The 26,962-nt window shown below is 45.6% G+C and overlaps 2 protein-coding genes across 2 annotated transcripts; both read right to left on the reverse strand.

Moving 5' to 3' along the window:
- Nucleotides 1-11: 11 nt before the first annotated feature.
- On the reverse strand, nt 12-16,791 carry gjd1b (gap junction protein delta 1b; the record flags this gene model as incomplete). The annotated part of the gene is made up of 2 exons (XM_079731201.1): nt 12-888; nt 16,700-16,791. 2 exons carry the CDS (start codon nt 16,789-16,791, stop codon nt 12-14), a joined length of 969 nt encoding a protein of 322 aa, XP_079587327.1.
- A 2,476-nt stretch (nt 16,792-19,267) lies between these two features.
- On the reverse strand, nt 19,268-26,569 carry nop53 (NOP53 ribosome biogenesis factor). Its single transcript, XM_079731198.1, has 12 exons — nt 26,214-26,569; nt 25,536-25,612; nt 25,321-25,423; nt 24,831-25,024; nt 24,315-24,370; nt 24,083-24,178; nt 23,138-23,239; nt 22,878-23,027; nt 22,060-22,235; nt 20,021-20,087; nt 19,814-19,890; nt 19,268-19,653 (listed from the first exon to the last, which is right to left on the reverse strand). Exons 1-12 carry the CDS (start codon nt 26,501-26,503, stop codon nt 19,593-19,595), a joined length of 1,449 nt encoding a protein of 482 aa, XP_079587324.1. The 5' UTR covers nt 26,504-26,569; the 3' UTR covers nt 19,268-19,592.
- Between the last annotated feature and the right edge of the window lie 393 nt (nt 26,570-26,962).

A 26,962-nucleotide genomic window follows, 5' to 3' on the forward strand; every position in this document is an offset into this window, starting at 1 on the left:
GTGGTGGTCGCTCAGACGTAGGCGGACTCGCTGGACTGCGTGCGGCCCAGGTTGGGCGGCTGGGACAGGTGCGCCATGTCCTTCTTCCGGATCTCGCAGATGGACTTCCTGCGTGCCTGCACGCCTCGGATGGCCGCCTTGATCTTCCTCCAGCCCAGGTGGTTGAGCTCGGCCAGGTTGAGCACCACGCACAGGCCGCTCACGGCAAACATGAACACCAGGAACACCGTCTTCTCGGTGGGCCGTGACACGTAGCACTCCACCTCCTTCAGACACGGGTAGCGGTCACACTCGAAGATGCCCGGCACGCTGAAGCCGTACAGGAAGTACTGGCCCGCCAGGAAGCCGATCTCCAGAGCGTTGCGGAACACCACCTGGATGATGTAGAAGCGCGAGATGCCCTCCTGCCGCCGCACCTTGGAGTTCTTGCTGTGTGTGAGGCCGCGCGGCGCGTTGGGGATCTCCTTCACCTCCAGGCAGTCCGCCTCCTCCTTGCCGCCCAGGCTGTCGCCGTGCTGCACCAGGATGCCGTTGATGTTGCGCAGCTTGCGTCCCACACCGCCTCCGCCTCCGGCCCCGCCTCCGCCCCCCAGCCCGCCATAATCCCGCTCCAGGATGGGGTAGAGGAAGGAGTAGCGGCGGTCCCGCTGCTTGGCCGACTGGTGCACCGAGTAGGTGATGAAGCAGAGGCTGGGCGTGCACACCAGGATGATCTGGAACACCCAGTAGCGGATGTGGGAGATGGGGAAGGCCTTGTCGTAGCAGGCCTGGTTGCAGCCCGGCTGGAGGGTGTTGCAGATGAACATGGTCTGCTCGTCCTCGTACACCGTCTCGCCCACGATGGCAACGATCAGGATGCGGAAGATCACCACCACTGTCAGCAGGATCCTGGGAGGGAGAGGCGCACATGTTTAGGCAGATATTTTTGATTTCATTTTTAAACATGGCGTTGCCTTTTTTTTTTTTTTTCCGGTGCAATAAAGATATTCTGAATTAAATTGGGTTTATTTGGATTTAATTGAGTTTGATTCCAAGTGAGTGGGAGAGAGGGGGCGAAGGACCTTAGGTTTGCAAAATAACACTATTCTAGTACTACTACTGGTAATTACTCTACTACTATTTCTACCATTTTTTCACTCAACTCAAGCCTACGATTGTAAAAGTAAAAGCATAAGGGAGACAATGAGAAGAAAAGGATGATGGTGATGAGAATGATGATATTCTAAGACCATTTATCAAAGTGTAAGAAAAGCAACACAAAAGATCGCACAGCTTTTCTCAATACTCAAAGCAGAACATTAGCTAAACTAATAGTCATTAGGAATTAATGGCCGAAGGTCAACAAGGATTTTCAGACAATCCTTCCATCCATTCTGTATGTGAGTGTGTGTGTGTGTGTGTGTGTGTGTGTGTGTGTGTGTGTGTGTGTGTGTGTGTGTGTGTGTATGTGTGTGTGCGTGTGTGCATGCAAGTGTATGTGTGTGGGTGTGTGTGTTTGTGCGTGTGTGTGTACATGTGGGTGGGTGTGTGTGCGTGCATGCAGGTGTATTTGTGTGTGTGTGTGCATGCAAATGTGTGTCTGTGGGTGTGGTGTGTGTGTGTGCGTGTGCATGTTTGCTTGTGTCTGCTAGTGTGTATGCGGGTGTAAGAGTATACGTGTTTGTAAATGTGAAGAAGCAACACATCAGCCATGAGGCTGCTGCCTCATTTGGCTGGGATAGCATGGTAACCTGCAGATGAGTGTCTCTGAATAACCAGAACACACCTCTGTTACACTTGCACACATACCCACACACACACACACACATACATACACGCACACACACACACACACGCACACACACACACACACACACACACACACACACACACACACACACACACACACACACACAGACAGCGTCAACAGTCAACGACACACTGTAAAAACATTGTCTTTCATCTGGTGATAACGGTAACCATATTTACATCTACGTATTTGTTTTATCCTCTCTCATTTATTCTCACTCTAAATTACTCACTATGTTGCTCTCTCTCTCTGTCTCTGAAAGCTTCTCTACCTCTCTCACTCTAACTCTGTTCCTAGCAACAGATGAGGTGCAGGTAGGCCTTGACTGCAGCTTAGGTGCTACTCGGGTGGTCGTGGCATGAGAGAGATTCATGTGGCTGTAGACCAACACCAATACATCTCCAAATCAGTCTCTCAAACTGTGTTCAGGTCTTTACCCATGAATATATGTACCCAAACACCAGAACCTATGTGGTTTGTCTTGTGTTCCTACCACCCATGTTTCCTGTTGTGTCCATCCCGCTGCATCTACATTTATAAAGGAGCTAGACGGAGAATAAAGAGAGAGCAAGGCAGGGACATTTGTCCCTGCCTTGCTCTCTCTTTATTCTCCGTCTAGCTCCTTTATAAATGTTTTATTCCTCAGCTAGAACAAGTACTGTAGAGGGCTCCGTGTGTCTGTGTGTGCATGTGGATGGGTCTTTTATGTTATTCTCAACGCACTCGATCTACTGCTAAAACTACACTTTGTTTAACACTGTATAAAAAATCCATTGAACCTTGGACTCCCATGATACTCGTTAAGAGTAAAACACCTACTCACTGGGTAACTATAACTACAGATAATTTAATTAAAGTTGAGCTATCCATTAACCTTGCGGTTTATCATCAGACAAATCCAGAGGGGGCAATATGAGCCCAGTGATGACTAACGATGGTCATTCATGCTAAAACTGACCCATAAACTATGTTGGGAACCATTAAACCCATTTGAATACCGCATGGCGAGACTGCAGCTGTCGATGACTATATACAGAGACTGTGTGCATAATTCGTCATTATGGTGGCCTTTTATGGAGCCTTTATCTATTTCTACAAATAGAAAAAACAATATGTGCGATGACAGCTCTCATTTGAAAAGAAAGCGGAGAGGGCAGATCCTACGATCGTTTCACTGCTATGCTTTTGCTCTTTAAGAGGCGACTGTATAAAAGGAACACAGTGACGACTGAAGTTGTTGAGCAAAACTTAAAAAAAGACATTGACGGCAGTTAGGTCACTGAGACCTAAAAAAAGACGCATCCTTCTCTTCCTCCTCCATCTATCCTATCTCCACTTCGCTGATGTAAGTAGATGTCACCTTGGCTTGAAAGAAACGCTTTCCTATCAGATCCACACACACGCGCTGTTATCACAACGAGAGGGAGACAGCATAAAATTCCAGAAATACCGTAAATGACACATTGAAAGATAAGTGCTTCGCTTGTTTGCTGATAAAACCTATTGTCAACAGGATGACAATGCAAAAAGCCGAACTGTTTTTAATTATATTATTTCATACAATTGATGGTTTTCAAATCAGTCTGATGTCCCTTAGCACAGGGCCAACTGCTGCACCTGAGCTGAGAGCAGACAATCACTGGGATGGGGTCTGGCTGTGTGAGAGGCAGCCTGGTGTGGTCACAGATGTTGGGTCGGAGGTCACCGGCTAATCCTTCCTAGAGTCTGACGGGCTGCAATTTCACATTTCAAATGCAACTCTCACCAGAACACCACCACACAAATCACCCGCAATTGAAAAAATCGCTGGTGCTTTGGTCACCTGCGATTAGGTGACACGTGTTAGGGGGCGCAGAGCCAGGGCGGCAGATGAAAATGCTTTTGCCCTTGTCATGACTCCATTAAGGAGCTTAGATGCAGAGGAGTTCACAAAACCATAGAGATATAGAGAGGTTGTCACGGACAACCCTCTGCATAATCATGAACCTAAACGCACACACACCCAAATAAAAATACACACACACACACACACACACACACACACACGTACACATACACATCCAAAGAAAAGAGGCACAAAAAAAGGGGACTTTGGAAAGAAATGTTAGTAATAGTTCCAGTGAAGGATGAAAAGATTACAAAGTTACCCAAAACCCCCAAGCGGCTGAGATGGTCTCTCCTTAAATTAAAAGAGAGAAGTGCCAACCTGCTGGGCCATGGGGCAAGAGACAGGGGAAGAGGGAGAGGAGAGAGAGAGAGAGAGAGAGAGAGAGAGAGAGAGAGAGAGAGAGAGAGAGAGAGAGAGAGAGAGAGAGAGAGAGAGAGAGAGAGAGGTTGGGGGATGAAAGCAGGGAAAATAAGAAAAACCAGTGATGGAGAGAAATCTGATTGGAGAATGAATTATATAATGGCTTCCGCACGCAAGCCCCCTTCTCTAATCTGTGGCCAGGCCAAGGGAGGATTCCTGCATTAGACTTGCATTTTGTTGTTGTTAATGCCATCAAATAGCTTTAGATTACCCTAGCACACAGTCCCACAAGCCCTGCTCCTTCTCTCCTCTACAGTCATCCATTAATTCATGACATTTTCTGTCAGCTTTTCTTCCCTTGTTTGTCAATTAGTTCAGTCCTAGTTCTGCTCTACACTGCTTAAACAACACACGCTTTTCCAACACATCCAACTCTCTTGCTCTCTCTTTGGTGAGGGAATGAATCACAGAATGAGTCTCTATTAATCTCTAAAGATATTATTGTACAATCTATCTCTCTCTCTGTCTCTCTCTCTCTGTATCTCTGCCCCAATCTCTCCAACTACACCCCCCCCCCCCTCTCTCTCTCTAAATATAAATAATCCTTCAGATAATGATGTTGTTCATTTTTTTTCTTTCTTTTACTTTGGAGGGAGAGGATATCGTACACATAAACAAATGCACACACAGTAACAGACTAACACACACACACACACACACACACACACACACACACACAGTTCACACACACTAGTTGCATTGCATTCACCCAAATGTGCTTATGCCGTAAATCCCAAGACAATGTATTCGCCATAAGCATTAACAGACATCCGAAGACGCATACAAATATGTAGAATAAACTTGTGTATACACACACACACACACACACACACACACACACACACACACACACACACAAACAAGCAAACAGCTCTGCTAGGAGCAGACTTTTTGTTGTCATCAAACAGACTAATATACAGTCTGTTGTGATACAAGCAATGCCGATTATGTAAAAACATGCCAACAAAACTCCCTATTCTCCCTTTCGTCCTGCTCGGACGGCCTCGCCTCCCTCTCTCTTTGTTGTCCTCCATGACGACTGACTTTCATAAAATTGATGGGCTGGGGCAACGTTTATAAAGCTTCAATAACTGCTCTGTAGTTTTTCCACAAAAATATGAGTGCCGCGTAGTGAAGAAAAATTACAGGGTCTACCTCTGACAAGAGGGCAATCTCTATTTGCCCACACAAACACAGAGAGGGAGGAGAGAGGGAGGAAAGAGAGAGGGGGAGAGAGAGAGGGAGGGGAGAGAGGGAGGATAGAGAGGGAGGAGAGATAGGGAGAGAGGGTGATCGCTCTCTATGGCGGTGACCGCAGACTGCATTAGCTGAGACGGTGGATTGAGACTTGGTTCACTATAGTGCAGCCACTTCAACAGTACGACAAACCCCACTTTAACTGCAGTATTTCAGATTCTAAGAACATATGTATATGTATATATATTACGTGTCCACCTAGACGACATCGCATGTAGCCAACGGGAGCTAATTTGCTCCACTCAGAGCGGAGGAGCTAGCACCTGATCAGCCTTGCTAATAATAGACAAAGAGCCCGCGGAGAGCAGGGTGACATCACAACGGGGACAGGAAACCCTGTGTGTCGTCCAGCGTAGCTCAGCGCTACTATAACCGCGTGCTGCTCACAGCCACACCGCCGTTAGGGTCGGCTGCTACCTAGCCAGCCATGTGCAGCCCTGCACTCGTAGTAAGAGGAATGCTGGTGAGCGGTGCGCCAGTCAATGACGCTTCTACATTAGAGGGAGAATGGACATGATGGAGGCAGGGGAGGAGGAGGAGGAGGAGGAGGAGGAGGAGGAGGAGGAGCAGGAGGGGAAGCAGGAGAGGAAGCAGGCGAAGTGTAGTGAAGGGAGCGTTAGCAGTGATGAATAAAAGAGAGAGACAGAGAGACAGAGAGAGGAATGGAGACAGAGAGAGAGGGGGGGGAAGAGAGAGAGCGAGGGGGGGGGAGAGAGAGAGTGTGGGAGAGAGGGAGAGTGAGATGGAGGTTGCTAAGAAGCGAGGACTGGGAGGGAATGGAAGATGTGGCGGAGGAGATAAAACCAGAGGGAGAGAGAACCCAGCAGCCCCGCCATGTTGATTCCTTCGCATCTCTCCTTCCTCCTTCCCCTTACCCTGACCCCCCTCCCCCTTCCCCACAACACACACTTTAAAAACACCCATGCACTCACCCAACTCAACTTCCCCCTTTACTAGTAACCACGGCAACAGGAGCGGGGCAGAAAATGGAGGGAGATGGAGACGGCCGTAAGTGTGTTGAACAAAGAAGCTCCAGCGTATGAGGGAAAAGAGCGAGCCGGGAAATTATTCTGCTTTCATTACAGTAAAACACCTCCTAAGGTCAGATAGGGTCTTGTATGTGTGTGTGTGTGTGTGTGTGTGTGTGTGTGTGTGTGTGTGTGGAGGGGGATCCATTGCATTTACGAATATCCAATGTTTTAAAATTTAATGCAACAATATATGCAAGCACAAACAAACAGACCCACACTCTATCCATCCCCTTTCCTTCACCCATTCACTCCAATCCATCTCCCCAGCAGACATAGTAAACATATACACTCACATAGGAGAGGGGGGGTGGAGCAGCATTAGGAAGGTAAGTGGTTTAGGACCCCCGCCTTAGTGCCAATGTGGTCAACCGTCCTAAATTAATTAATGTGGTGGTCATGTTCTCGGATCCAAATTGACATTTTAATTACTGATACTGTTAGTAATACTTGGTCATAATGGATGCATGCATATTGGTACAAGAGTGGTTAGCGTGATTTGCGGAGGCGATGTGGGAGTCGAGGTTAATGGCTTTCTGTTCAGCACCGGTATTTACACTTACTGCTACTTTAACTGGTACATGTACGCCTCCATGCTACGTTTCATTGGACTTATCCTGCTTCATCTGTGATGCTGCTAGTCGCTATAAACTGCATGGCAATGGCATTGACTCATTTAATCCAAACAAAGCACGTCAGATATGTAGTGAAATGTTCTCCCTCTTCTCTCTTGCCCCGATGCATAACCTTGTTTGGCTCTCTGTTTCTTTAATCAGTGCTCAGTCTTCATGTGAAGACGGAGTTATAAGCATGAAACAAATAGTATTACGGTAATGTATAACTGTAATGCGTTTATAATGTTAAAAGAACAGGCTTTCATTTAGAAAGATGAAACATAATCTCAATGCTACTCTTGATCGTTTGGGGTTTGGTTTGGGTTAGTGTATGAATACATTTTAAATCCCTCCTCGTCTCTGTTTAAACTCTATTGTCCCCGGCTCATTGTCTGTGTGCCAAGATCCATCCATAGATCCATGCACATCCACACACATGCCTGACACACACACACAAACACATACACATACACACACATACTGCCAGCTGTTGCAGAGCGGATTTGGAGAGGAATTGCTGGAAAAACTATGAAGATGGGGAATGCAACTTCACAAACTCCTGATAACTTAACCATTGTCTCACTCCAGTCATCCCCTTGATAGTCTTGAAAGCTTTTGGTTATGTGCTGTAATTCAAACAATACCCAATCAAATACACCGACACACACTCTATGAGCCTGTATGTGAGTAAAGTAGAATGGAATTGCAATTAAAAGCTAAATATTGAATGCTATTCTAAGCATGAGTAGTTAATAAATTATGACATGGGTTTGGTCATTTCAATGGTGAGCTGCAAAATTGTTAGAAGTGGAATATTTATCGGAATTTGTCGCAAGCCAGTCATGTAAAAAAAAAAAGTGAATTTAGTTGTTTCTTAAGACAATTTTTTATTAAAACCAGAACATGTCTCCATATGCAGTGCATGAACATATTTTGCTACTTTGCTCCTATTAGTATAATGAGCTTTGTTTTCGTATGATGTATCTAAAAGCTGGATGGCAAAGAAATGCACAACATAGGTATTGGTCACGTCATTGTTCATCATATAGTGAACCATGAATGAATGAATGTGCTGTTTTGGTCAAAACATGGAGACAGCGAACAGGTGAAAGAGCAGCAGGAGTAACAAAACATTTAAAAAGTGACTGTGCAGGTGGGAAAGAGAAGCGTAGAGCAAGTGAGAACGAGAGAGAGAGAGAGAGAGAGAGAGAGAGAGAGAGAGAGAGAGAGAGAGACGATGTGTGAAATCCGGGATTAGATTTGCGGGCTTTTCCGACAATCCCGAGTTTGGGACGGTGCATCCATGCAAACTAGCCACCCATTCCCCCCCCCCCCCCCCCACCCCAACTGCAACTCCCATGCACAAATCCCTGGCCCAAATCACCCTGGCACAGGCTTCCTAGCACACGCCGGAAGCCTTCGTGACACACAAGGGAAGAGACGCACATGGCTAGCGCAGGAAGGAGGAATAAAACCCTGACAAACACATACTTAAGCCCCCCTGTGGAAGGGCTGGGCTGGGCCGGCAAGGGGCTGGGGGCATACATGACATGGCTTGGGAATCGAATTTCAACCTATTGTTGGATCCAATCCCACACACACAGAGTTCATCCCATGGGTTAAGGTGGAGGCATGCAGCGAGAGGGGACAGGTATATAATGGACTGGAATGGGATACCTGCTTCCTCCTCATCCCGGGTAAATTGTGTTCCTCGTAGATCTTCAGCTGCAACATGTGACTGTATGGCACATACACCACATGTTGATTGAATGATACTGAGCTTATCAGAAGCACTAGCAATATCATCGCATGTGTTTATAAAGAGGCATTACGTGGTGAGGTGTGAAAATACTGTCAAATGCAGTCTAGCAAATTATAGGAATATAATCTGGCTGTTTTGACAGTGGATGTGTTTGTGTACCTCCAAGTGTGTCGCTATGTTGAATAAATATCAGCCGCCGTCCCCACTTGCCCACGCAACAGCTTCAATATTGGGATGACCATATGGGTGTGTGGCAGTCGTGTTATGCTAATACGGTGTGTGTGTGTGTGTGTGTGTGTGTGTGTGTGTGTGTGTGTGTGAGAGACTGTGGCAGCAGGCAGAATGTGACGAGCAGTGGCACATTGTCAACTTTTTGACTCAAGTAATTCCTTCTCATTTTGCTGCTAATCTTAAACAATGCTGGAACTCTTACACACAAACATACACACACACACACACACACACACACAAACACACAGAAAAAACACACACACAGGCTCCAAAATTAACTTTCAGAATGTTCTCTTTTTACTGGAGTGGATATACCAGCCAAGCAAATGTTTTAATATGTAACCCTAAATTGTTTTAACTGCCAAATTGTAAAATGTATCCGCCATAGCCAGGTGTTCATTTTGGAACCCCACCCCACACACACACACGCGCACACGCACACACATAGTGTTTCTAATGAATAAATAAAGCATCATCAAAGAAAGAGATGAGGAGGAGGTCGGATAAGGCAAGGCAAAAACAAAGAGAAAGATAGGGAGAGAGAGATAGGGAAAGAGACAGAAAGGTCGGAGAACAAAGAGAGAGCGAGAGAGAGCGAGAAAGATAAGGAAAGAGAGAGAGATAGAGAAATAGAGTGACAGATGGAGGGAGAGGTAGGTAGAGGGAGCTATACAGAGAGGAGGAGCGATAAGGGAAGAGAGAGATAGAGTGAGAGTTTGGATGTTGATAGCGTCTGAAAAAGAAACACATAAAAATCACCACAGAAGGATAATGAAGCCTCATCTCCCTCGCAGGGAACCGCTTGGTTAAGTGCAACATGGAGCAGGAAAAGACAGAAAATTTTATTATTCAATAATATAGATGCACTCAACACGCACACTCCCCACACTTTGACAATACCATTTTTTCTTTATTGAATCAGGCCCGCATAAAGCAAAGTAGAAAAGTACAAACATGAGTATTTCATTTGAAAAAAGTGAAGGGTTTGTGTCGGTGCAGGTGTGTAAGAGGCTTGTGGAAGCCCCGCTCTATCATCTGTGTGTGTGTGTGGGTTTTTTTTGCGCCTGTGTGTGTGTGTTTGTGCACCTGTGTGTGTGCTTGCGCCTGTGTGTGTGCGTGTGTGTGTGTGTGTGTGTGTGCCTGTGTGTATGTGTGTGCCTGTGTGTGTGTTTGTGTGTATGCGTATGTTTGTGTGCGCGTGTGCGTGCGTGTGTAGATCTCCCCTGGCTGCTTCCCAGCGCCCGACCACGCCCTCGCTCTGGCCCAGCAGGGTCGCTTTACCCCAGGTAGTAAACACTTGACCTTGATCCACTCGGGACATGACACAACAGAAATGGGTCGGGCCGCCCGAGGACAGACGCAGTCAGCTGTCTGTCCCTGGCGCTAAAGAATGAAGACTGAGCCCAACCAACACATGCACACACACACACACACACACACACACACACACACACACACACACACACACACGTTTAAGCGTGTCTGCCTATCTGCGGCATTCCCTCCGCTCTCTTCCAGAGGGCGCTGGCTTAATCTCCGATAAGCCTTGCTGACTAACCCTGACAGATATCCACCACCACCACCACCACCACCACCACCATGAGGCTGTCCCCTGATGAATCAGTTTAAACTCTAACCTCCACCCAGCACTAAGCTTCCTATATTTAACTATTCTTTCTTATCTCTCCCTCTCTCTCTCTCTGTTTCACACTAGCTATGATGGTTCTCCAAGTATATATTCTGCTCTATAGTTGACATACACACACCATCCCCAGCCTCACTATAAATGTGAACCACCTTCTCTACTTTGCTATTCAAAGCCTTCTCTTCTGTAATCATTTGCACTCATCTTATAGTTTCATTTTTTACTTTTGGTAGATGTTCCTGCTCTCTGTCTAACCTCTTAATACTCTCACACTCTCTATCTCTCTATCTCGCTCTCTCTCAAACACACACACATGCATGTGCAAACATGTGCAGACACACTAATCACTGATACTTTACTCACCATGTGCCATCCCTTGTATCTTATCTGGCGTGTGTGTGGTGGTTGTGGGTTTGTCCATCATTAAAACCAGACTAATTACCCCAAAGCTGATCACCAGCCGGACTGCCATGATGTCAGGGAAATCCTTCACAGTTAACACCTTGTAAGGATAACAGAGGTTGATCCACTACGATTATCTTTTGTATAAACACCAATACAGACACACCCACACCCACACAGACACACACCCACACACACACACAAAGTCCCAAACACAAAGGCACACACATACACACACAAAGTCCCAAACAAAAAGGCACACACATACACTAATACACACACACACACACACACACACACACACACACACACACACGTCTATTATGAGGGTTTGTTGATTCATTTTCATGGGGATATTAACGATACTGCAGTAAACTGATCTCCCCATATGTGATGTGTGATCTAGCAGAAAGGGGTCAACAAACTCAGACATACCTCACACAAGATCAGCTATGAGTGATCTTAATCTTAATGTAGCACTAAAAGCAGATTGCCTATTTGATTAATTTTATGTTTTTGCATTATTCCTACACTTTTTTTTTTTTATCATTTGCACTCATCTTATAGTTTCATTTTTTACTTTTGGTAGATGTTCCTGCTCTCTGTCTAACCTCTTAATACTCTCACTCTCTCTATCTCTCTATCTCTCTATCTCGCTCTCTCTCAAACACACACACATGCATGTGCAAACATGTGCAGACACACTAATCACTGATACTTTACTCACCATGTGCCATCCCTTGTATCCTATCTGGCGTGTGTGTGGTGGTTGTGGGTGTGTCCATCATTAAAACCAGACTAATTACCCCAAAGCTGATCACCAGCTTTGGGGTAATTAGTGTGTGTGTCACACAAACCCACAAACAAAGACTGAGAAAGGCCGCCTCAAGTCTGACATACAGCTTCCATCCAATCTATCACTCTTTATCTTGTGTCTTTCTGGGTTTAGAAAACGATACACTACCCATTAGGTCCGAGTCAACATGGGGTCACTGGGGGAGTGGGGACCCCTTAAAACAAAGCATGAAGATCTGGTGGTTGACAGAGACCCCTGGAGCCCAGGCTTCTCTGGTGCTGCGGATATATTACCCTGGTTGAAAACATAGTAGGTGTGTGGTGGCTGAGGCCACGAGCACAGACACACACCTACACATCTCCACACCAGACAGCATGTGTCTATGGAGGAGCCAAACATAACCTGGGCCCTTCAACATGAACAGTGATTACACAACAAGCCTGTTCCTCATACGACTGCTGGTGCTGCTGACCCTTCACAGTATTATGTGTCGGTCATAGAAGTTCTGGGAAAAGCTGCAGAGCCACAAGCATAGTGAGGAAAATGTATAATTTGTTTATATGCCTTTCGTCGTTGGTAATTGCCCTTAGCACAGCCATTTTAAATAACTGTTTCTTCCACCAATGGCTCGGAACACATCAGCCTATCTTGAGATACTTTTTTCCTGGTCTATGAAAGCGTTGCTTCAGTAATTGGGAGAAAGAAAAAGCTATTGTGATTTGAGCACCAGGATAATTACTATGAAGGGTCGATTGTGGCAGGTAAACAACTCAGCTATATTCTCTGTCCTGAATGCTCACTTAACATTCCGGTCAGAACGACAGGTGAGTCAATTTAGATTGCAAATGGCTCGGCCTAATGACTATTTCATTATGGGTCTTCTATCAACCTCTGCTTTCTATCCCATTATCGGCAATCAATATAAGGGAAAGTGTTTGTGGGTATGTGCATGCTTATCATGCTCACTGACCAATCAGGTCCCGACACTCCACAGTCAATGGGAGCAGGGCGCAACCGACAGCATGAACAATGTGTGATGATAGCCGTTTGGTGGTGTGTGCTCATGGATCTTTGGAGACGTTTTTGTGTGTATACCAAACAGGAGAAGACAGCTCTGCAGTCCATCAGATTCTGCCTGAGGAAGTCTATTTACACCTGGCACACAGCCCGTTATGGCAGGGGGAAATCATGGCCAACACACACACACACACACACACACACACACAAACACACACACACCAACCAACAAGTGTGCATTTTGGTTCATGCACACTCACACACACACAACCAACAAGTGTGATGTGGTTGTGTGTGTGTGTGTGTGTGTGTGTGTGTGTGTGTGTGTGTGTGTGTGTGTGTGTGTGTGTGTGTGTGTGTGTGTGTGTGTGTTTGTGTGTGTTTGTGTGTGAGAGTTTGTGTGTGTTTGTGTCATGGTGGGCATGGCCTCAGGGATTGATAAACCCCTCCACTGCTTCCAACCAATCCATTTCAGGCATGGGGGAGATCCAAACTGCATTTGTTTGAATTAATTTTAACGGTAATGGCGATTAGATGGGTATGAACAGCTCTGAATCGAAATACATGGCAGCAATTCCGCTCTACTCTAGAGATTTTGAAATCATCAATCAATAAATTCTCTTTTCATCAATTTGGGGTGTTCTAAATACGATTGGCATGAGGAACGACACATTCACCTGGGTAGAACAGAGGCTTTCATAATGACTATCTGTGAGGTGCGGGCTACCGCCAAGTGCTATGATGTGCATAAATGAACTTACCTAATCAAGTGATGATTAATAAGCACGTCTATCGTCATTCATTAGCACCATTACATTCTAAAGACCAGAGAAAAAACCTTGTTCACAACATGGCCTGATCGTTGTCGTTCCATGAATGGCGGACTCAGTTTTAGATTGTGCTGAATCTGGGAGCCAGCTGTCGAAGTGTGTGACAGCAGAACATCTGAGGGGAGACGGCACAGAGTCTGGGCCAAAACTATAACTGAGAGGCGATGAGTTACACCTTTCTTCCTGTTTCTTGACAGAGTTATTGGCTGAAGCTGTCAGATGGGACAGGACAGGATGCTTCAGCCAGGCTTCCGACTCTGAGAAGGTAACTAGTGCAGCTGAGTTTGTGTTCAATGTCAGCCAATTACGCGCCTCTTTCACCCAGATTTGAGCTTGTCGCCTGTCAGTTCATCCACTGTTGTGTGAGACTATAGAGCACGCAAAGACAAGGACAATGACACTGACTCGACACTTCATTTCTATCATTTATTCATTCATTCAGCCATTCATTCATTTGTTTGTTCAGCCATTCATTCATTCACCCATTAATTAATTTATACTTTAAGCCATTCATTGATTCATGTTTTTAGCCTTTAATTCATTCATTTATGAATTTAGCCTTTAATTAATTTATTCGTTCAGACTTTAAGTAATTCAGACATTCATTTATTCATGCATTCAGCCATTAATTTATCCATCACATAGCTGACCTGAATTTTTTTTTGTTTGTTTATTTATGTAGGTGCTGAGGTGGGACATGCAACAAGTTGTGAGGAGAAGCAACTCCTGGTCCCCAGCCAAGGGCCCCGTTGTCTGGGGCCACGTGTTGGCTCCTTTGTCTGTGAATAACTGCCTTTTGCTCCCTTTCTCTTTCAACACTCGCTCTCTCTGCGAGTCTCTCTCTCTTTCTGTGTGTGTGTGTGTGTGTGTGTTTGTGTACGTGTCTCTCTCTCTGTGTGTCTGTCCCTCTCGCTCTCTCTGTGCATCTCTCTCTCTCGCTCTCTGTCTGTGTGTATGTCTCTCTCGCTCTCTCTCCGTCTCTCTCTCTCTCTCTCTCTCTCTGTGCATCTCTCTCTCTCGCTCTCTGTCTGTGTGTATGTCTCTCTCGCTCTCTCTCCGTCTCTCTCTCTCTCTCTCTCTCTCTGTCTGTGCATCTGTCTCTCTCTCTGTCTGTGTGTGTGTCTCTCTCGCTCTCTCTCCGTCTCTCTCTCTCTCGCTCTGTGTGTGTGTCTCTCTCGCTCTCTCTCCGTCTCTCTCTCTCTCTGTGCATCTGTCTCTCTCTCTCTCTCTGTCTGTGTGTGTGTCTCTCTCGCTCTCTCTCCGTCTCTCTCACATCTGCTTATCATCTCGTACGCCCCTCCTTTCTATGCTCCCACCGTCTGCAATTGTACAGCTCTCTTTCTTTCTTTCTTTTTCTCTCCCTCTGTCTCCGTTTCTCTTCTCTTCCTTCACTTCCCATAGGTCAAGCTCTCACTGGCTGTCCAGATGTGTGCCTCTGTTGGCCTGTGAGGGGACTAGTGACATGGTGAGGTCAGGCCATGGCTCATCTACTGTGACCCATCATTCATGACCAAATGCAGAGGGCCATGCAATGCAAGCAACAAATAGTATGGAGTAAAGCAATGGATATGTAATACTTAAACAATAAAAAATACTTAGTTGTGTAGCATGTTATCCTAGCTATCTTTGTTGTGTATGGGGAATGGGGTAACCTAGCGATTGTTAGTGCTTGGCACTTGCTTCTATGAACATCCTTACTGTACCGACAGCGATATAGTGCTGTTTCTCCTTCTTCTGACAAATGTACTTATTGTAAGTCGCTTGGGATAAAAGCCTCTGCTAAATGCCCTAAATGGAAATGGATATGTTGGAATATAAAGGAACATAAGCACAGAACTAAATATATATATATACAATAGACATGACCTGAGGTGTCTCCTAAAACAGTTTAGCCACTGAAACTTGTCCATTTTCTTCTGGACTCAATTTTCTATTTTTTTATGGCCTGCCTGTTTGGCCTTGTAACCACTTCATGAATAATTTGCCGTTCCACAGTCTGGTTGACTAGAACGGAAGGATGGAACAGGACTTCTCCATGTTTGGTATGAATCACCAGTGTGGCCACAAAAACGCGAGTGGTACTTTGATGTCCCATTGTCGTGTGTAATGACCACATCCTTGACTTTAAATGAAATCCCATGTGGGATTTAAATCATCTAATCCCATTTGAATATGGGCAATCTGAAATCTTTAATGACTTTAATTGTGTTAAAGGACTGCAAATGAATAGAAGGCACTTGTGTCAAATAATGTGTGTGTGTGTGTGTGTGTGTGTGGGTACTAAAACTCATACTAAAATGTTGTGCATTCATCAAGCCCAATAGAATGATCGACTTCGCCGCGTAAACCCACCCTCCCACATCACAGCTGTCACTCAGAGGGATTACAGAGACTAAGGCCCCTCGACCACCACCAACACCACCAACGCCCAGGAATCACTTTACTATGAAGCAGCAGAGGATTCGCAGGATACATGGGCCCATTGGATGCATGCACCTCTACATGCATGCACAAATGCATGTTGGGCACTCAGGCTTATAAAACAAGGCAAACAACACACCAATGAAAACATGGATAACATGAGCGTGTGCATTAGTGCAGACAGCACTGGTGTGTCTGTTCTGTGTAGGGCTTGTACATCACATCGATACCACAGCCATTTTGAGAGCATAGTAGCATTGGAAGGTTAGTAACTATGTTGGAAGTAATGTTTTTTTGGAAGATGGTTCGCTATATTGAAGTAGGTGTAGGCTCTTGAGTCCTCTCGAGACGGCTGAGTATCATCGCCCAAAAAGTCCCATGATGCCATGTACAAGTCCTACTGGCAGGAAGATTCCTAACGACGCATCTCCAAGTCATACCATTGTGGCAAGACTGGGAGATGCATAAACCAGGTATGATGATGATGATGACGACGAAGAGGATGAAGAAGATGATGGTACGGTACCGTTTACGATATCCCACCAAGGGGCGAGTGGAGCAGGGAAAGAGGAGGAGGAGGAAGAGGAGGAGGCACTCACCTCCCAATCATGGTAGAGTGCTGCTGCACAGCGGCCTCTAGGAGGCGCTCCAGGATGGTCCATTCTCCCATGGCTGACGGTCCAAGAAGCATTCACCACACTCGACTAATCAGCCCCACTCCCCACTGCTTGCGGCACGGTAGCTAGCGATGCCAGGCCCCTCTGTGAGGTGCCTTGTGTGACGGGGTGGAGCGAGGGCCAGGGGGCGGAGCGGTGACGATAGAGGTATCCTGAAGATCTTCAGAGGCGCATCGTGGGTTTTTTTGTTTTACTACAGCCACATGCATGCAAGCACGCACACATTCATCCCTGACTGCACTCAAACCACTTGGCTTTCAAGGGTTTTCTGTAGAAGAGGCACACATTCTTGTGTGTGTGTGTGTGTGTGTTAACCTGACAGGCCCTTCTCTGGGTGTACACCTGTTCCCTGTTCTGTCGGTTACTTCTGTCTCACTCCACCACTATGTGATGTTGTTGCTGTCGTCGGTCTGCCTAAGCAATCCCCTGTCTCCGGGGGGCGCCTGACCCTGATTTACTCTTAAACAGCTGGTCTGTAGCCTACTTCTTTTTAATTTGGTCATACGCGCTCACAGGAACATACGAACATAACGCTCCTGCACTGTCAGACTACCCCTTTGCAGCCTTGCCTCTGCCTCTGTTTCTATTCCTGCCGCGCGTTTCTATTCCAGCCGCTCTGCATCACCGCACTACTGTCAAACTGTCTGGCGAGTAGCAAGGAGCAGCGCTCGGCGCATATGCACATCCCCATCACTCACGAGTACTCACGCGCTCACTCTCAACTACGCGCACTCTCCCAGTGACAGCATCTTGTTTTGTTTTTGCTTGTCCGATGTGTTGTGCGCCCGCTCAAAATATCCTAAGTCACCAGGGGTCCGTGTCTCAGCAGTTCCCGCCAATCCTCCATCCTTTATCAGCCCCGTCTCTTAATCTTCTTTTTCTTGCAAGGCAGACAGCGCTTTCTTCCCGCCTTCTCTATCGATGTCTCCTTTCACCCCGTGTTCTCGCTCGCGCTCTGCCGCTCAGGTAGCGCGGGAATAAGGCGCTCCAACTATGGTTCGCTTCGCGCGGCACCGCTGAACTGAAGCCGTCGGTGCTCGTGGGGGGAAAACGCGCGCCACCCCTCCCCTCTCACGCTCCCTCCTCCCTTGCGGCTTTTCTCTTTCGCTTAGTGGGGTTTGTAGATGAAAGAAAACCTTTCCTTCCCTTGCCTTTTGGCCTCCCCTCCCTCCCTCCACACTGTTCACTACTCTATTTGCTTTCACTCTCCGTTTGTACCTTTACACCTGCTCCTCTCGCTCGCTCTCTCTCTCTCGGCTCTCGTGTTTCGCTCACTCGCGCGCACAGCCTTGCTCGGCCAGGCAGCTCGTGCGCGTGTCAAGAGGATTAGCGGGGAGAATCATCTCTGTTCCTCCCCTCCTTTCTCTCTCGGGCTCTCTCCCCATATACCGTTCAGCCGTCTATCTCTCCAACACCTCTCCAATGTAGCTCAACTGTTTCATCTTTGATTCCGCACCACCACTCCAATCATTTTTTCGCGCTCCATAGCCTCGCTCCACATCGGTTTTGGGACCGAATCGCCCGAACATGTTTGTCTCCCCAATTCATGGATACCATTGCATTGGGCTAAAAATCACTACCACTAACATCATTCGCAGAGGTATGTCTATCATATCCATAGTGCAGATTGAACACTTCATATTTTCAGCTATTCCAATGAAGACAAACCGTAAAGGTTTGGCTCACCACCGGTGTGTGTCTGTTGGAGGCGCAAACACTTCAGGGCCTCCCAAAGGTCAGGGGCCTTTGGGCAAACCGTAGATAAAAGATTAAGATTTTCCTACTGATTACCCGATAAGAGGCTTTGGTCTTCAGTGTCAAGAGCCACAAGACGGTGTTGTCAGTCTTCAACCAGAACAAGAAACCAAATTAAATTATGCTTCAAGCCAGAATCCATTATGCCCACTGACCTGCCCATTGAAGGCTTGTGACACTGCTGCCCAAATCCTGTTAGGCCAACGTCACAAATTAGCCATACCTTTTTATTCAATGAGCATTTCAAAGACGCCATGAAAACCCATCCTAGCTTTTACAGTTCGTTATGGTAAATGAACTGCATTTATACAGCACTTTTCTAACCAGTGGCCACTGAAAGCACCTTACATCCAACCATTCACGCACTGAAGGCAGTGTCATACATGCAAAGCGACAGCCAGCTAGTCGGGAGCAGTTAGGGTTAGAGGTGTCTTGCTCAGGGACACTCAGCTAGTGGGAGAAGGGGATCAAACTAGCAACCTTCTGGTTACCAACCAACCTCCGCTCTACCTCCTGAGCAATATGCCTCTTCGAAGAGGATAACCCAAGCCATCTTTTATACAGTTCCTAATGATGTATCTGTCACAACCAAGACAGATTGAACCTTACCCACAGAATCCCTGAATGTATTGGCCATAATTAGGCCGTTCCGAGAATGGAAAGGATGCGCGCATGGAAAGGATGACATTGCAAACATTGGGTCAATCCACCTCAGTAAATCATAATACAAGAACGTTAATGTGAGCAATAACATTTATTTAAATATTAATTGCATTTCCTTGGGATACAAAACCTGCAAAAACACTACTCCTTGACCAACCCAAGCAGCTTTCGGCAGATAGGCTTAAGTTTTTTTTTTTCATTTATAAGCATCAACCCAACCATTACTGGTGATGGGACCTTAGACTTTAAAATGGCCATCGACCACTTGAAGACATGGGTCAGTCCGTGCAAAGCATCCGTTGTCTGGGGCGTCCATTTATACGTGGCTTCTAATTGTATACATGGCGATGGCGATCAGAACCAGGGGCATCGCCTGCTCCTTCAGTGGCTAATGGAGTTAGGTGATTTCTCTGAATGACCTCTTCTCCACATATTTGATCTTGAGTCTTCGCTTGAACCTACGTGGAAGAAGATGCATGGAAACATCAATGAGATTAAATGAGCCATAAATATGTACAACAATGAGATAATCATTATATATAACAGCGTTTCTAATCGCCAACAGGGAGAAAGTGGATTGGATTTTTGGGAGATGTATGCAAACGGTGAAGCCCTTACTTTGCCCTCTCCCTGGGTTCAATCAGGTTCCTCTTCTGCAGACTCTTGAACCGGTCCTTGAGGACACTGCCCTCTGGCTGCATGGTTGCGGTGGTACAAGTAGCGGCAGATAATCAGACAAGACAGACGCCACGCACAGCTGCGATACCACCACATTATGGAGAATAAGGGAGATTTGAATGGCAAGGAGAATACAAACGTTCGTACCTTGAGTGTTCGTAGCGATCCTGTCAGCTCGTTGGTCAGCTGAACCTCAAGGTCCTGGGCCGTGAATCTAGAGTAGAGAACCAATGGGAGAAGCTCAGACACAGACCCCGGGCTCAGATGGTCAATTGAATAATTTAATACACAAAAAATAAAAACATTGTCATGTAGAGGGCAGCCTTAAGGCTTGAGAAGTCTTGCAAGCTTAGAGAAGTCTCAAGTTAAAAAGGGACACTTCACCCATTTGCATTAAGCTTTGTATCGTTAGACACCAGTCATATTTTCTAATGGTCTTGCATCATTCTCTCATTTTCCTCTGAGACGAGAGAGATCCGTATCTACCTCTAACACTTACTGCTTTAAATGACGCTCGGTTTTTACCGTGTGACCCGTGTGTCCGGTAGATAACACGAGTGCTAAAGAAGCAATAAGTAGGCTATCAGAGACGCAGTCGTTTATTCATAATATCAGAAGGCGCACACAGCTTTCGGACGTGTTCTATAAGATATCCCAGAACACTCCAGGAGCTCCGGCAGGAGACCTGGAGCTTTACATCTAAATAATATAATATATAGACAAGGGTGCACATAACTGGTACACAAGTACGCATGCGCGTCCATCATCAGGGATGCGTAACGTCACTTGTCACTACAACGCTTTTGCGTAACTAACGGGAGATCGAAAGAAATTAACAAAAAACATTGAGCAGCTAATTTGGTGTTCGCCACCTGCAAAGAAAAGGCAGACATAGCCGGGGAAAATATTTCAAGAAAAGTGGCACCAAGGCAAGATGTGCCTTGGCTCGAAACTAATGATAAGGGCACTGAAATGTGCGCTCATATGCGCTGTGCACCGTGGACACACTGGAGAACTGCGCAAAATCAGCTGATTGCAACGTTCCTTACTGTGAGATATTCAAACGCTCCGTGGTCAAGCTGCTGAAGTTTTATAAAAATAAAAAAACGTGGAGCAAAAAACACTGCTGTGCTTAAGTTGTGTATTGAAAATGGAATCTCCTTTGTGAAACTGGGTAAGTTTCATAAGATCAGATGTTACATGTGGGGCTATGTTTGGGGTGCGTACCAAACACCATCTCCCAGTACTCACCTGAGTAACTCACAAAAAAAAAAAAGTTATGTGCACCCCTCTATATAGACATCTATAAAATAATATCTCGGCCAAAAGCTGTGTGCAGCTCCTTTGACATTATGAATAAATGACTGCGTTCCGACGTCTCTGGTCCTTCCACAATCTGAAGTCGTGGTTCAATCTGGACTTCAGAGAGTCAAAGCCAACGTTTCTTCCCCCAATTCTTTCTCCACCATGGCCGAGAATCAATACACGGGTCTTATTTTGTAAACCCGCACTAGCGCGTACCCGCGAATTACATTCTGCACCCGACCAGACCAGCTATAAATTGATACAGAGCCCAAACATTAGATGGAACGCCACATTATCTGGTTTTGGAGTGGTGCTTTAGATTGCTGTGCAAAAAAAGCACATCATCCACTGTGGACGGTTTAGGTTGACTCCTCTGCTCCTGAATAAAATATCCAGCACCGGAAAAGTCTCGCTCGCATTCTCAAAACACACAGCCGACACGCGCTGTCAGGCGTCCAACCCGACCCGCACCCGACACAGTACATTCGTTTTCACCCGTTTCATCCGAATTGTTGGGATCACCCTTCGGGTACCCGCGCATGACTCTGGCCGAGATAACCCCCACTACGAGTCTTTAATTCATAATATCATCCGAGATGCACAGTTTTTGGCCGTGATATTATACATTATGTAGATACCAATATATATTTTATAAAACGGCAACAATCACTTTCTCCTCCTGCTGTGACTCTGGACTGCAGGGAGTGAACGCTGATTGGCTGTTCCACCGGTGAAATGCTCCTGTAAGGGTTTTTATAGAGCGGGTGGGGTTTGGAAATGGGGAGCAGTGGGTTTTTTCTTCCAAACTAAATGGAGCTACCTTAAAGTCAAATCCTGGACATTGCACCTATAATAAAAATGCATAAATAAGACTCCTTTACTTGAGTTTGCCGAGGCGCCGGGGCCTGTACTTCTCGGCCTCCTGGTTAGCCCTGCGCTGTGTCTGCCTCTCCTTGGTCCTTTGCTCCCTCTGACGCAGAGCCACCTTGATGGAGCGCAGCTGGAACAGCTGCTGCTGCTGGCCCGTCTTGTACCGCGAAGCAAGACGGCGCTGCTCCTGTAAGGTGGAGGAGGAGGCTTTACCGTTACCGCTAGCCAGAACACCAATAGCAATCGGTGTAGATATGCTAACAGAGAAGCCAATGTAAAACCTCTGGGAACTTCCATTTCGGGAATCAGACGCTGGCAAAAACAAGCATTTCATTTGGGTTTTTCACAGCATTAAGTGTTTGGCATGATTTAGTAAAACATGCAATTCATTAATTTAAGTTAACTATTTCAAGTTAATATTTAGAGCATATAAACCAGAGAATTGTGCTGTAGGGGTAACCCGACAATTATAGATTATTCCCTCCTGGAAGGCATCTACCTAAATGTCCTCAGATCCCAGGAGACCGTTAACAACAGTATCCCAAGCACCACCTGGAATCTTCACATTCCCTTTAAAAGGAATACTGGGAGCGCAAGGATGGAATCATCACTGGACATTTTTCCCTTGACTAAAAATATTGGAATCACCTAAAGCGTTTCCTCTAAACAGCCAAAATGTAAATGAATGCCACAGATCCTTAACACTGAGAAGAGTGATTGATTCGCTTATGACACAAAATAAGTATGTGGCAGAGAATAGCAAAGTGGAAAATCCAGTGGCCCACCCACAGGGTGTAGTAGGCTACAATGCATTCTGGGATACACGTACCTTAATCTTCTGCACACGTTCCTTCTTCCTCTGCTTCTCCGTCTTCTTCTCGACTAAATTAAGGATTCCCAAAGTGCAGGCACTATTGAAATCATTAGAATCATAGTCCTCTTCTTCCAGACCTTCAACCTGCTCTTGGAAGACACTCTCCTAAAAAAAAAAAAAAAAAATATTCATGCATTAAGTAATCATACTTTCTGGGCACATACAAAAATCGGATGGATGGATGATGAATTGTGGCTTGTGTGTCAAAGACGTACCTCTGTGGCCCTGTCGTCTTTGTCGTACGCCAGCTGTTTTAATATTTTGTTCTCCTCTTTTTCCTTCTTCACCTCCACTTCATGGGCCTTCAGCAGTAAGGCCTGTGTCAGCAGGTAAGGGAGGAGGTGCATTAGACAGTGTTCTGACAGAAAAACATTCTGTGATACAGTGACGGAGATGACGATTGAGCTGCATTTTCATCAACCTTTGAATCCAGCAGATCACTAGTCTGGCTATTGCCAGACCGTTGGTCTGGGGAAGCTGCTGTCATTTTCTAGGCCCGTTGATGAGGCGTGATCAACAGGCCTAGTTCAACTGACTCTGTACGCGATTGGCTGCTTCCTGTCGCTTCCCTGTTGTGATTGTGTTAAACCAGCCAAAAGTGCGCCACGGGGAAAAGCCAGCTTGGTGATTGGCTCACGCAAAAAATGTATCGGAAGCAGAAAGAAATGTATTGCTCTTCTCTAGACCCTTGTGCAGGGCGAACTCTAAATCGCTGGCAGAATGGGCGGGGCTACCCAGTCTAGCAGATCACAGGATAAACCAAGACATTCACAAAAACATTAAACTACAAGTAGCTATTTTAATATCCTCAGATCCCAGGAGACCGTTCACAACAGTCTCCCAAGCACCACCTGGGAATCTTCACATTCCCCGTAAAGGGAATACTGGGAGCGCAAGGATGGGTTCATCACAGGATATTTGCCACTCAACTAAAACTATTGGATTATTTTTTTCTATTAAATGGCTCAAATGTCAAGGAAGGCCAATAAACTCAGAATATATTGGTGTCATTTTAGAAGTCCACATGACCCAAATATATTTTTTAAAAACTGGTAGTCGTTTTTTGCGTACCTGGATCCCAGAACCAGGGGCAGTATGGACAGGTCATTAGGCTGGCCACTGCCATAGGGAGTCAGAAGCAGGCAGAAAGAAACCAGTACCTGATGGGAGAAGAAGTCTGGGTTGTAGGAACCTCCGGGGGCGATGATCTCCACAGCTGGAAGAAGGGAGGACTTCTCGTTCCACTTCTCCCGACGCTGACACACAAGTTGAAGCCATTAATACACAATACACCCAAGATGGAACCAGTGGTTGTAGTCTTGGTAGCCAGTGGAAATAAAAAAATAAATGTATTGCCCGATGTATTGACATTGTATGATTGGTTTTTCTCACCTTGACCGGCGCCTTGCCAGTCTGTCGAAGGTACCATGGGTCACACGTCTCTTTGGCTATGTGAATAACAAAGACAGGTCAGTAACATTAAATCAAGTATTTAATATGGTCAGCATTCCAGCCATAGAGATAAAACAAATAATCAACCAATGGAGCCTTCAAATGTAGGTTATTTTTGTATACAAACCCAAATCCAATTTCAAACTTTTACTACAACCCGATCAAGATCCTACCCATGGGCTCAACTACAATCTATATTAATATCCTCAAATCCGAGTAGACCGTTCACAACAGTCTGCTGAGCTTCACCTGTGTGTCTTCACATTCCCAGTAAAGGGAATACTGGGAGCGCAAGGATGGAATCATCACAGGACATTTAACCCCCCCACCTTAAATTCACTGAAACCCCATTTTATTATTCTCAGTGCCCAAAAAGAGTCCATTACTTTATTAAATTCATTACAGGTATGCAGACTTTGAGTACAAAAAGGATATATCCCTGGTCACAAAACTCACTCTCTTGTCCCCAGATGTCATAGAAGTCTCTTGTGGGGTTGTTGGGGGCATCTGCGGCAGTCGTCTTGGTCGGCCCGTCAACCTTGGTGGGCGGTCTGTGTTTCTTTGGCACCTTGCCTATGGCGGCCAGCTGCTCCGCCTTTTTGGCCACGTTGCGCAACTTCTTAGCATTGGGTAACTGGTAAGCAAGGATACTGGGGAGAAACATTTGCATTTAATGGTCAGAACATTTTGATTTGGTTGTGATAATCAAACTGGGCAAGTTTCAGACAATAGGGGAAATTTGACCCTATCGCTTTAGTTAGGAAAATTCTTAATACTGAAAAGAATAAACGGTTTTGCAAGTACAAGAAAAAAAACGGAATAGAAAAAAAAAAAAAATCAGAATAGGAATACTATATCCATAGCTTAGGGTGGAGGTGTAGGCCTAGTACATGGAGAAATGCGTCATGGCAAGTCTTAATTCTTTCTTCAAGAGATGTGAACTTACTCCTTGGGCACAGGGACGAGCGAGTTGTTCTTCAGTATCAGGTCTACCTTCAGGGGACGCGATGCTTTCCGTCTCCCAGTCTTCGCTTCAGTTGGTTCCACCGCTCCAAGAAGAGAGACAAAAGCGACATTATCAAACTACCTTACTGTTAATGCCGGAACAATGGGGATGATATGAAGAGTGGTTAACAGCTGGCCGGTCGTTTTAATGTTTACCTGTCTGAGTTGCAGCTTTCTTGTCTCCGGCATCCAAAAAGAACAAGCTCTCATCCGATTTATCTGATATCAGGCCTCTGTCGAATAAAGTGGTAACATTTTAGTTTCCATTAGCTTTCGACGCTAAATTAAGATAGAGCAATACATACAATTCATCTAGTTTGTGTCGACATAATAAGCATATACATGCAAAAGATAAAGATTGCATTATATTCCAGTCCATCAACGCTGCTTACGAAGTTTTGCTACAAACCAGGAAGGAATAGCATCAACACGTCGATGGACGTAAACAACGAAGGCCCCAACATGCGCTGCTGATTATTTCTGGTTGAGTCCAGTAACCGCCAACATAAACTGCATAACGTTATAGCCCGTGTAATGGAAATTATAGCCCGTGTGTTGGACATTATAGCCCGTGTGTTGGACATTATAGCGCGTGTGTTGGACATTACAGCCCGTGTGTTGGGTGTAGTCGAGGCCACACTGGTTGAAGAAAGTCGAGCGACCAATGAATTCACGAACACGTGGAATACAATTGACAATCGTTCAACAAGTCCTTCGAAGAACAACAATGTCTCGAGTCCATTTAATATCTATGGGCCAGTGTTACATAAATGAGCAGAGTCTAACAGCCTTATTGTTGGTTTTAAAAGGTGTGGAGAAGTCGCGTTTGCTTACCCTGTTGTCCTCTCCTGAAGTCGTACGTCTTCTAGGAAGTCCTCGACATCGTTTACATCAATATGCTTGTTCCAGTTCTTTTTCTTGTTCTTATTAATACGCTTTCTCCGATTACTAACCAAATTTTCCGGCTTAATTGAAGTATTTAAAGTCATAAAACCAGGCTGCGACGCCGCCACGCGCTTCAGCCGCCTGTTCGGCGCCATGTTGGAGTGAGAGTCGAGGGTCTTCTTTTGTGGTGGGAACATGGGTTGGGAAGCGACCTCAGCCACTGCGCCCCCAAGGGGCATATATAGGACACGACCGGAAGCGCAGATGTTAATTGTTTCATTTTGTAAATGTTCTATATTCACGTGTGGCTCTATTAATGCATGAAAAACTGTTCCCTAATTCATTAATACATGCATAACGGGGAATTCATATAAATTGATATATATTGGCATTCGTATGGATACCGTACGAATTATCCAAATAAAGTTAATTAGTTTGTTACAGCGTAAATTCATTCAATTAAGAATAAAACAAGCGCTGAATAATCGTTTCAATATGCATTTTGTTACATGGTCTTTTTCTAATAAGACGGAAAAGTCAAGTTTCCTGGTGTCGTTTAACAGTTCAACAAAAACTAAGCTTTAGCCTACACATTATATTTGGGAACGCCAAAATAATAACTTGTAACTTGTTGAATGAGATTGAATGCAAGTGTGTGTGCCCTTGGTCGTGGGTGTGCGTGTCTGTTGGGGGGGGGG

The sequence above is a fragment of the Pollachius pollachius genome (assembly GCF_949987615.1).
Source record: "Pollachius pollachius genome assembly, chromosome: 3".
Lineage (NCBI taxonomy): Eukaryota > Metazoa > Chordata > Actinopteri > Gadiformes > Gadidae > Pollachius > Pollachius pollachius.